General features: G+C 28.7%; 1 protein-coding gene across 2 annotated transcripts in view; it reads right to left on the bottom strand.

Moving 5' to 3' along the window:
• The window catches only part of LOC132720329 (pyrokinin-1 receptor-like), a 45,008-nt gene extending 35,665 nt beyond the window's left edge, over nt 1-9,343 (bottom strand). Inside the window, exons 1-2 of one of the 2 annotated variants that reach the window (XM_060704457.1) lie at nt 9,207-9,343; nt 8,524-8,772 (exon numbers count right to left, since the gene is read on the bottom strand). In XM_060704457.1, coding sequence (XP_060560440.1) covers nt 8,524-8,590 — 67 coding nt within the window. In that variant the 5' untranslated portion in view covers nt 8,591-8,772; nt 9,207-9,343. Of the gene's footprint in view, nt 1-8,523; nt 9,187-9,206 lie in introns of those variants that run through there. The other variant, XM_060704455.1, reaches the window with a different exon arrangement.
• Between the last annotated feature and the right edge of the window lie 3,482 nt (nt 9,344-12,825).

The following is a 12,825-nucleotide window of genomic DNA, read 5'->3' as shown; positions in this document are numbered from 1 at the left end:
TTAATGCGGGGAAAAAATTACACTTTTAAAATATTTTCACTTGGAAAATTTTTCCGGGTTTTGACTTTTTGTTAGATTTATTTAGGGCATTTGGGGAGAAAAACATAATTGATGAAAAAACATATAAAAAAAGGCTCGCTCCCGGATTTTTTTTTCCTTTTTTAAAATTTATGGGATTTTAAACAAAAAAAAACAAAAAAATTTAAAGGGCTAGGGAAAATTTTTAACTTTTAAATAATAAATTTTTTTAAAATTTATCATATCGTTTTAATATGTTTGCAAGGCAAAAATGCAATTTTTTAAGAAAAAAGGGTTGTTTTTTGTTTTAAAGGGGCAAAAATTTCGGGGCAGCAGTTATTAAAATTTTAATTTGGGTTTTGCCCTTTAAAAGGGAAATTTAATATTTTTTTTAAACCCCAAAAGGGGTTTTCTCACTTTTATTAAAAACGTATAACTACTGGATATCCTACTGCACTTGATTTTAATATTTACTCTTCAGTGCCAAAAAAGGACGAAATATGAGAATACAGATCAACAATATTCAATGAACGCACCCTCCCAATAAAATCCATCAACAACAAACATGGAACCCCGCACAGCAACAAGCGAGTAACTCTTGAAGCGGGTATACTTTATGAAATTCTACGTGTCAAACAAGTAAAAATATTCCATATTTTTTGTTTTGTATGATAAAAAAATATCTGCAAAATAACGTCATATAATTTTTCAAAGTGATGGAACAAATGTTAAGTTTTAATTTTTAGGGGATGTTTCTTTTTCTTTTTAACCATGCATTAAGTATTTTAAGAGAGTAAAATAACAGTAAATTATGCATACGTTTTAATGTATAACAATTGAATCTTCTTCTAAGTATCTTATCAATCTTTCAGATTTAACCTGTATATATTGCAATTTTTTTTTAAAGGTTTTTGTCTTTTTATCATTGTATGATTTGAGGAGAAAAAAGTAAAAAAAAAATTTAAAATAAATAAATTCCTTTCACATCGAATTTTAAACCGTTGCAATTTGGGAAAGGAAAAATTTTCCCAATCACCCAAAAAGCAATGCTTAATGACAAGAAAAATTTTTTAGAAGTAAATTTTTTAGAAAAAGGGTAAGAATTTTAATTTTTTAAATTAAACTCTGCCCAAATGAATGGGTTTTTTATGATAGAACGGTGTCTTTTGGTTTTATTGTTGTCTTGGTAAAAACAGAGAGATAATTTTCACATTATTTTAATTGTTTTGGTTTGTTTTTTGGATTTTAAAGGGGAAAATTTAAATTTGTGTGTTTTTTTTCCCCTTTGTTAAAATGATTTGTTGAAAAAAAAAATAAAAATATATTTTTCACAAGGGTAAATAAAATTTTTACTTTTTAAAATTTTCTAAATTTCTAAATTTTTTTCCCTTAAAGGGTTTAAGCCCCCTTTTAAATTTCAAAAAAAATTTTTTTTTGGTATTTTTTAAAAATAAAAAATAAAAAAAATTTAAACTATCTTGTGTTTTTTTTGGTTTTTCTTTGCATTAAATTTTTGGAAATTTAATTATAGTTTTTTTGAGTTACAAGGGCTACTTTTTACAACTCATTCCCCATGCCCTGATGATTTCTTTTTGTTTTTTTGGCTCTTAAAATTTTTTAAATTAAAAAAAATCCCACGGCCTTTTAAAGAGGGAATATTTTTGGCCCTTTTGCTTTAAGAAATTTGGGTTAATTAAAGGGCCCTTTAAAATTTTTGGGATCGTCAAATTTCAACTTTTTAAATTTTTAAACCGACACAAAAGGGCTTTATTTTAAACCCTTTCCCCCATTGGTTTTGCTCAAACCCATTAACAACCAATTAGAAAGGGCTTTAATAATTACATTTTTGGGACTTTGGGAAAAAGAAAAAAGACTATTTGATAGGCCTTTTAACTTCCCTTTTAAAGGCTAATGTTTATTTTTATTAACAAAATTAGGATTTTTTTGCGAAATTCATGAATACGTGAGTTTTTTTTGGCTTTAAAGTAAAGCTTTTTTTTACTATACTTTTTGGGACTTTTTTCATTCCCCCTCTAAGGATTTTTTTTTCCATACTTATTAAAAAATTTTCACCATAAACATTTCCATAAAACCCGTATGAATAAATTATAAAATGCTAAAGATTAAAATGGTTAATGCAGGGGGGTGGTTGTGTTTTCCCGGTTAAAAAGCTCTTTTAAATTTATAAGTTTTGATTCAAAAAATTTTTTAGTCATTTGGTTGCACTGCATCAATGACTCATGGGGTTAAATATACAAAACTGGGCTTTAAAAAAAAATGAAATATTTAAAAGGAAATGTTTTTGTCTTTTTTTGTTTTTTTTAATTTTTTAAATTTTTCATTTTTTAATCTTATCTTTTTTTTTTAGTTTTAATTTAACGAAACTATTTAAAAAAAAAAATGACCAAAATTTTATGAGGACCCCGGGGTTTTAGTCGGTTCATTTTTTTGTTTTCCGGCAAATCGACACTCAAAAACGGGTGATATCAAACCCCCGAGTACGGTATAGCGCTTTTTTGATATGAAAAAGAAAAGATTTTTCCCTTATCCCGGGGTACAGGGCAGAAAATTTAATAAAAATTTACAATAATAAAAAATTGATAAACTTTAAGTATCGTAAGCGATTGGTTTCAGAAACTAAACTTTGGTCAAACTTTTGTTGGTCCAGGTCTTTGAAAAATTAAAAATTTTATGGGAGGTAAAGGTCAATGACCCCGGGGGGTTTCCCAAAAAAATTTTAAAATTTTCACTGATGATTTAATTTTTTTTTCCCCGGGCACCAACCGTTAACATTTAATAAAAAACCCTTTTAAATGTTTTTTACATCGTAAAAAAAAAGACGGGGTCGAAATTTTAATAAATTGATTTTCTTACTCGTTTTTTAAGATTTTCCTATTATATACCATAAAGCCATGAATAATTTTCCCCTTTTTAACAATTCCCCAAAAAACTTTTACTGGGGTTTAAAATTGAAATTTATTTATTGGGCATAACTTCAAATAAACAATTTTCCCAATTGAAAACCCCATCCACCCCTGAACAATTTTTACGGGAAAACCCCGACCAAAAAAATTCCTTGAGACCCTTTCAACATAAATATAACAATGAACCCCCCTTTTTAAGAAACTTTTTGGGATTTATCTTACACAAAGGAAATTTTTACTGAACACGCTTAAAAAAAACACAAATTAAATGCCCCCTTCTCAAAAAAAAGGTTTGGTATCTTAGCTTTAAGGCTTTATGAACCCCCCTTTTTTTCTTATTTATTTGCACTATTTCTTAACATTACTCCGAATTATGGCTATTATCTAATCTACCCACTCAAATAAATAGAATGTTTGTACTAAGTGTTTAAAATTGCCATTTAATAATTTCCCAAAAAAAAATTTTGACGTATTATTTTTTGTAAAAAAAGGGATTATTTATACTTTTTTAAATTTTTAAAAAAATTGCTTTTAAATTGTTTTAAAATCTTTCAAAAATAATTTTGGGCGATGGGGATGTGCGTAAAAAGGGAAACTCTAAATTAAAAAATTGGGAATTTAAAAATAATTTTCAATTTACAAACTGAAAATATTCACTTTTACAGATACCCAAAATAGGGAAAAAAAAAAAATTTTAAGCTTTTTCCCGTGGGATTCATTTCATAAAAAACGTATAAAACCCGCTGGGTTTTAAAATGTTTGGGGTATTTAAAAAATAATCAGATTGCGGTTTTTTTTAAACGCTAAACAAATTTTGGAAACTAACCCATTAAAGAAAACGTTTATTATTAGGAAACAAAAATTAAATTTGTTAATTTAAATCTTTGTTTCTATGCAAAAATAATGAAATTATAAAAATTAAAATTTTTGAGGGATCAAGCGGAAAAAAACCATTTTTCTCCCCTTTTAAATTGAAAAAGAAAATAGATTAAAAACTTTTGATATTTTTATCCCAAAATAATTTTTAAATGAAACCCTTAGTCTAGAATAATGCTGCACGTTGGTACACGACTGCTTTAAGTTTAAGATTAAATATCTACTGTATTATAAATTCGCTATATAAACAACATGACTATATCGCCGTTTATGAACGGATGTTTACAATAAAGCACATTTTATTTAGCCATTTAATATTTCAAAAATCTTTTTAGACTTAACTGACAGTTTTCAAAAAAACTTTCAAATAATTCGTTTTGCTTCCCAGAAATGTGTGCCTTAATTTGGGATCAGGCTGTCGCCGCTCACTTTATCCACCGGTGTTTATATTGCGAAATGGGCCTGGTATTGATAAGATGATCTTTTAATTGCTCCTTTATAGTTTTTGTACAAAAAAGACGTATAAAAATCAGCCTATTATTTTGTATTATCTACATCTATTACATATACATGCATAAGGTGTGTGTTTATTCGTCAGCTTGTTTTTTTTTAGTTTTATTAGTTTTTTTCCCTTTTGGTTTTTTTAAATTTTGGGGTTTTATAAAAAAAAATTTATTATCTACGTTTGAAAAAAATTGTTTGGGAAAAACATGCGAAAAAATGTTAAACCCTTAACTAAATTTTTTTTTATTTTAAACAGTGTTTGTATTTTTCCTCGAAAAAACTCTATTTCAGATATCTCTGTAAAATCATTCAAGTGGGGGGCCCTTTAAAAATGTCATTTATTTTCAGCCCCCATTCCCCCGGGTAAAATTTAAATTAAAGTAAAAAATTGGGTTTTCGCGCGATTGTAAAGAAAAGCGCTCGAAACTGACAGAAAATGAATTAAAATTGCTTGCTTTTACCGTTAATGTAAGCTGAAACAAAGATGTAAAACAAAAATTTTTAAATTTTCCGTTGCTTTTCCCTTTTTTAAAAAATAACTTGCATATTTGCAATTAGTTTTTTTTTTGGCAATAAAGAGGGTTCATATTGCGTAGTAAATCGGAAATATTAAAAAAAAATGAATTATATTTCTTGGAACCACCACACGTGTTTTAATCAATTTTATTATTCCACAAAGTTAGCACAAAGCTAGTTGACGGTGTTGCCTACTTAATGATACAGCTTCTTCAATGTAAAAGCAACATTGTTTAAATAATTTTAGTATGGATACAGCAATACTGATTAAAATAAAGTCTCAATGAGCTGAAACGAAAACGCTCAGGTCTGTTTAGTTATCATTTTTAGAATTTTTGATATCAGAATTTACCGTTCATTCCACCTTATCGGTTAGAACAAATCTTATATAATTGAAAAGTACTGGAAGATCCCCCTACCAATAAATTAAAAGCTCTACCATACTGTATTAATAAACATCTGTTATGTACATGTTTTATCAGAAACGCTTCATTACTTAAACATTCGGCTCCTGTTTTTTTACTCTAATCAATATGTTTGTTAGATACAAAAAAATTGTAGGCGGCCACAGATTTGAAGAGGGGATCATTGATGTGAAAGTTAGATAAGATAAAAAGAAATCTACCGTGTACATGGAAGAATAAATCATGGTAAATTATATCAGGATATAATGTTTACCGCTTGATCCCAGAAAATGTACACAGTTTTGTCCTGTTTGTACTTTTCCTGAAGCTTAATAAGAAAATGTTAAGTAAATCAGAACAGCAAAGATTATCTATGAAATAGAGGAAATATGCGACGCAATTTGTAAACTTAAACTTAGCCTTGAAAGCTGAGAACTCTTTTTATTTTTAGTAATTTGTTGATCAAATATTTCTTCAAAATGCATGCGGTAAACTTAACAGAGTTAACTTTAAAGATGATAACTGTTTTTATTTTAGTTCTTAAGTGTGTTGATTAAATATTTCTGTCAGACACTAAATGTATAAATCCATTTCTTCTGAGTTATATTTTATAACAATATATATCCAATGTTTTTTATATGTAGTTCAAACACTTTTTACCTTGAGTCAGAATATTATAGTCATACGGGTATATTTCAATCCTTCAAAAGACATATCTTTTTTAACGTTCATACTTTGGCTTCCAAATGCAAGTTTAAACATCATATATTTTAAAAAAGTAATGTCTAAAAATCCAAACACTGGACGGGTTTGATTAACTATTTACAAGAAGTTTAGAGAAATGATTAATGATGTATTATATTTTAGGAAAGTTTCGCACAAGCATATCAATTTGTTGTCATTAATTTGTAAAACTTATCAGACAAGGCTTGTAACTTACGAGTGTGATTTCGGAAGAAGACCTTGATTTATATGCTGCAACGTTTTCAATAATTGCTTCATTGTAAAATTTGACATGTTTATTGTGGTTTCTGTTGAAATTTCTACGTTATACAGCGTTCATCAACGCCATACAATTAATTCCAGAAGGTTTGCCATTATCAGACATTTACTCGAAATTGTTCGTATGCTATTTTTTTCCGGATAGCAATTTTAATGGTGGAAAACTGTCATAAATTATCTGCTATAAATCAGACACATCGTTATGTATTGCTTTTTGCGGGCATTCACATTTATAGATAATGTTATTTATTCTTGAAGTAAATATGTTCTGTAGTGCAACGAGAAAACTTGTTCATATAAATGAAATAAACAAGATGTGTACTGATACGTGCATAGTTTTCCGGGATGTTGATAATGAGTTATCAAGGTAGAATAAAACATATGTTGTACTAGTATATAAATCGACAATTCGTGCTATCAAACCAACACGTGCTTCGATATTTGTGAAGAACATGACTTTGAAAGATGGTTGTATAATCGGACAATAGTGACAATGTAAATATGTCTATATTTCGACATAAGTTAAAGTGCGTTTTTTCTTATTTTATTGTGGGGACCATTTTTACTTGTTTGTGTAATAATTAGCAATTTTCACCAACGAACAATTAAATTTTAAATAATTAAATGCCAATTCCTAAACTACTTTCATTTCGAGCAGTATCGATGATTTACTCTGGTAAAAAATAATCATGAACATAGATGTACAACAAAAAATATACTTTTAGCTTTCACAACTTTTAAAATGGGTTGTCTTTGCACTTTTTAGCATGAAATATCTGATAAAACGATTGTAAAATAAAGGAAAATAAATGGATCAGTATTAAACGCAGTATATATTACATCTAGGACAAGATAGTGAATGTATTTAGCATCTTTTATCAATTATCGTGAATATTCTCCCAGTTTCCTCATTATTCATTATGCTTAGGTATGAATTTCAAGGCGTAACTTCTAATCCATACTGCTAAGTAATATGCTTAAAAAACTACAAAACATAAACAATGGTTATGCAGAGTAAATACAAGAAATTCTTACAAAATTATGTCTCAGTTGTTTGGAGTGCTTCCATCAGACTTAAATGCTTTCTGATTACTGAAAATGTTCGAGCAATAATAAACGGGGACATAATAGGACCGTTAAATACGGTTGTGTGCATTTTATGGACACTGTTGTCAGCAAATACTGTCGTTTTTTTGGTAATTTGTTCAAACGTAACTGTTAAAAGATGACATTGAATCTGAGTTTAGTAAAGTATATTTTAAAAAAGCCCACTAAGGAATCAGGTGTTTTCACATATATACTATCATAGTTTTAAGAAGTTCTTCTATTTTGCTACAAATTAGTATACCAGAAAACAAAATTAAATGCTCCCTAAAAAATATGCAACTTTTAGTTTTAACATGCTTAAAAGGGTTTTCGCATATACGACAGTCACACTTAAATGGAAAGATATGGTCAAGGAATTTATAATAGCGATGCTTCATTTTACTTATTTTTTCGAGATATTGTTCAATTTTTGTTTGCTAAGAATGATTTTCTTTTGAATGCAAATCATAAGAGTATATATCTCATGTCTTAATACACATCAATTATATTTTTCACTTGATAAAAAATGAATGTTTAAATTCAAAATTATTTACCTCAATATGCAATTAATCTAGCGCAGTCGCTTGCAATTAGCAGTATTAAATTATTTATGTACTTAGGATTCATAATATTTTTTTTTAAGTACTTGTTTTTCATAGCATTAATAAGAACAATATTGTCATGGAAGGACGTTTGAGCCATACGTGTAAACGCGGTTTTGATTCTGTTTTCTTTTTTCGATGAAAATTTCTTGCTCTAGACATTTAGGCAAAGGTCGCTTATTTTAGGTTACTAGTAAGAAACAGTACAATCTCATTTCATTTTTCAATGGATTTCAAAAGTAAGGAAAATTCATTCACGCATTATTTTCATATAACTCTTTATCTAATGGAGTAAAATGAATCTAACAACTAAAATCATCACATTCAGTAATTAATGGATAAAATGTCAGAATGATCATTAATGATATCAATAAAAGGTACAAATAAGGAAAAAGATTCAATGAAAAACATTGAAGAAATTCAAAATGGCGACATTGAAAATACTGCAAGCTCGGTTTGACTGAGTATATAAATGGACAAAAGAAGCTACAGTCGACACTCCTGGCACCCGCCTTAATAACAGAATAACACTTGATAACGGAATCATGATGGTGATTATAAAGTTATATCTAAATATGAAAACACACTTACCTAATAACAAAATAAACAAATCAGATATTGCCAGGCTGAATAAATAGTAGTTGGTAGCTGTCTGCATGTAATTGTTCCGCACAATCACAATGCACGTGCAAATATTTCCGACTGTTCCCGAGATGAAAATAAGTCCATAAATTGTAAGTAGAATGACAACGGACCAGGTTTCCTGGAACCTTGGACCAAGATATAATTCAAGCAATTCATCCTTTGTTAAAGGGGGTGAACTGTTAGTCGTATTGTAATCTGCAGGCAAAACAGTGGTATTCATTTTTGTTCTTTTCGTGCGATTTTATTACATAAATGGAGAGTAAAATCATTTCTTTTATCCAAATATTTCTTGAGTAATAACAAACTCAGATTTTCTATAAAGTACACAAATCAAATCGCATGCATTAAAGCAATCCACATAATAATTGTCAAAAGACAAAATTGCGAGGCATAAAAAATATTATTTTCTTAAATTATTTCCAATCACAATGTCAACATAAATAAGAATTATCTATCTTTTCTGCAAATATATTTTATTTTGATGAATTATATCCTTTTGGACCTTCAAACTTTGTAAATCATGTCTGTTTAATCGCAAATGAATAGATTTAATGAATCCGTAAATACAGCGCGCTCAATTGCTAACTAACTACACACTGAACGGAAACAAGCTGTAGTATGGTGTTTACCTATAATAGAACATCCATTACGACTATGATCCAATACTTCATAGACAGCGAACGAATCAAAAACTTCTCGTCTAAACTTCCCGCTCTCATTGCATCATTGACATTCAGACTAAGTACTCGTGCATTTTTTCTCAAGTCGTTGCGTTCCGTTGATGATGATATTGAGAACAGTCTTATGTTGAAATACAGGTTGTTGCGTAATTGTCTTAGAGTAATTGATATCCTTTATGGGCTATAACTCGACTAAGGTACTTAAATTATAGAATGATGGTTCTTTTTCTTTTTCATTTCTGAAATATTATTTGGAGTAAGTTTTATTTTATGTCATAAATGTACAAGAAACGGCAAATGAAATACAATTTGATTTAATATCTAATTGAGTTGAACAATACACTTTTACTATATTTGATCTTTAAGAAAACTTTGAACATGATTAAAGAGTGCAATGAATCTTATTAAGCAGTGTCTCGAAAGGGTCTTAAAATGAGATTTAGTTTTCCTCTCACGTATTTATTTTGGAAATACCCTTGTTTATCTATGAAAACTCAAAACAACCCATTAGAATTTGGTGTGTTATTAAGCCTTCCTTTAAGAAAACATTAAAAGCAACCTATTAGACTTAGGGGCATTAGGTGCCTTCCTTAACCAATTAGTAGTATAAGATAAAAAGCACACAACGTCATTTACTTCCTCGGTGCTGATTGTTCCCAAACATTTTATCAGTTAAAAAGAAAAAATGCCCTTATCGTCAAATTCTGATATAGTTTATCATGCCCCATCTTTAGTTGTTTGACCTTATTACAGACCGTTTTCAATATTTTTTCAGAGGAAACATGTGAAAGCAAAGCGAAACAGACATGTTAATGTTTTCAACACACGACTATAATGTTGAATAACATGTAACATAAACTAACACATCAAATAACAATTAACAGTCTAAGTAAAACTAGGACGAAAGACATGTTAACAAAGAAATGGAAATTTCAACATAAAAACACAAAAATGTAAAAGACCGTCCAGTTATTCGGTTAAACAGACTAAATTGCATAAGGTTGGACTTTACGCTTTTTGACTCATCCATCGCAACTACATCAAAGTACCGCGAACACAAATACAGTGTTATTTATTGAAGTTTCATCTGCTTTTTTACCTCGACAATCCATGGAATCACCTGTATCTGTTGCATTGTGGTCTACTTATCAGTAGCATCTATATTTAGAAAAAAGTATCAATCATTACTTGGAAAATATCTCTGAATTTTTATCACGTGCTAGGTCAAACAAGGTTTAACGCGCAGTGATTTCAATGAAGGTATTTCATCACAGGCTTTACTCTACACCTTCGAACTTTTGAGAAAGTTCATTTTGTTTCAGAATTCAAGAATATCAAGAAATATGTTGATACGTAATTATTTACTCGTATCGTTATTGATTGATTAATCCAATTTTTGCCAGTGGATACGGACTGCTAAAGAGTACTTCATACCGTCTGATGATAAATGACTACTATCACGTGCACTTTAACTGGAAGAAAGCAGCATTTTTTGCAAATTTGTTTAGGAGAACTGTAAGTCAAATGTTAGGACATGAATAGTAGTCATAAATATACATTTTTTTCAGTTGTCCCTTTTCCAATGCATATCTTTAAAACAGGGAAACATGAATCCAGAATACAAATCGTCAAATGACCAATATCTCTTTCAAACAAAAATGAAAAGCGAAATCCTTTACGAATGCCCAACACGTTCATGGTTTACTAGCCCCTAGTAAAATAATGCGTGTGCGCTAAACGGCTCTTTGTTATGCAATTATGTTAGGAATTGGATGCATTTTGTTGCAAATGTATTAATTTAATAAAAAATAAAACCTATTCATTGTACTGGTATTTGGTAAATATAACGTCATTGTAAACCACTCAATAATAAAATAATTAATACTAATTTTACTCATGTGTTGCATGTTGAATTGTGTTTTAAATAATTTATTAACAAAATGCCTATACCAAATGACATTTTTTGTGATCGGCGTTGGGCAGAAAAGCAATACAAAAGACGATTCAGTTAGTATTTATTGTCATAACTTTCAAATATTTCATTTTTAATCGGTAAAAGTCATGTTAGTGAGGGACATTAAACGTTTTCTTAAAAAAGTCAGTGTTTTTATGCATTTCTTTGCCAAAACATTGCTCATATTGCGCATTTTAGGCAGATTATAGATGTTGGTCACTTTCTGCATAGATAACAAAAATATACAATTTATGCGTTACAATTAGTCGTTTGGGAACAAGAAACACAATATATCATATTTTACATTCGTATCATTTAACAGAATCAGGGTTCGAGGTTATAAAGGACCAGGGTAGGTACGAGGTTATTAAATAAGTTTGTTTTAAGCATGAAGTGAGGTCTCACGCAGAATTTACATGTATTAAGACCTCTGAAAAAAATTTGTTATAACCTGATAAACATCCCGAAATACATTTTGTTACAAAATACGTCTGGAAGAAAAATAATCAGAAATGTATTTTATTACAAATTCCTTCACAAGAATACATTCAAAAACATATTTTGTCAAAATCTTCATCATAATTATCTTTATACTCACTTATTTTCCTGTTAAAAATGTCAAAATTTTAAATTCAAAATTCGAAATATTTTTTTTTATTGTATTATATTTTAACATGTTAACGATAAAACATAAATTCCAAGACAAATTCTTATCATATTTATCTTGCGTAGATGTCTAAATGTTGTAAAATAATTGACATCTTCTCGTAAAATCCCGATTTCTTAAAACAGCAAGAAAAAATAAAAGAAAAGAAATAAAAATAAATCAGTTGCTTGCTTTGGATCAGAAAATACGGTGCAAATTCAAAGATGTGTGACAGTAATTCTATTTAGGAGTGATTTGTGATAAGTTGTAAATGAGTTAGTTATAAACGTTTGTTGAATTGCAACTCATCTTGCTTGAAATACAAATGCTTCTAGGATTGTACAATGCAACCGGTAAAATATTGTTATTATTCCAGTTTTTTTTAGTTTATTTTCTAATGAAAAAAAAAGTAAAGCTTTATTCTGAGTAAAATGATTGTTTTTTATTTTACTTATCTTTATTTGGAGTCTTGAGATTTTCACTCCTCGTCTATATAAAAACATACATATGATACATATGAATAAAAAGAAACCAAATCAATTAAATCATGTTTACAGGAAGAGTTAAATTAAATTACAATGTATCACAATAATAATTTTCATCATAAGAACAATTCTATAAAGTTTAAGCTACTCTAACGTCATGATATTTCTGCTGTGACATATTTATGACAAATTAAAGAAAAATTTGTCTTATGTAGATATAACAACTGACAAATTACAGTAATTTGTTGGACCTAAATTTTTTTAAGTACAATTAAAATAACAAGCTAATTTGTTTAAAAACCACCATGTTTGTAACTGGTATTAATTAAATTTAAAAATGCTATGTCGTTCATGATAATGATTGTCTGTATTTAGTATTTTTTGTCTTTACAATTTTTCTGAATTGGCGAAGTCTCGTGCAACGGGTGTCGTTTCACCAGTTACATCAATTTATTTTTTTAAATGCATGGACAAATTCAAATT

This window comes from Ruditapes philippinarum, unplaced genomic scaffold, assembly GCF_026571515.1.
Source record: "Ruditapes philippinarum isolate M1 unplaced genomic scaffold, ASM2657151v2 ctg5509_1_1_1_1, whole genome shotgun sequence".
NCBI lineage: Eukaryota > Metazoa > Mollusca > Bivalvia > Venerida > Veneridae > Ruditapes > Ruditapes philippinarum.
The sequence above is the reverse complement of the archived record's forward strand: the minus strand, read 5'-3'. Positions and strand labels throughout refer to the sequence as shown.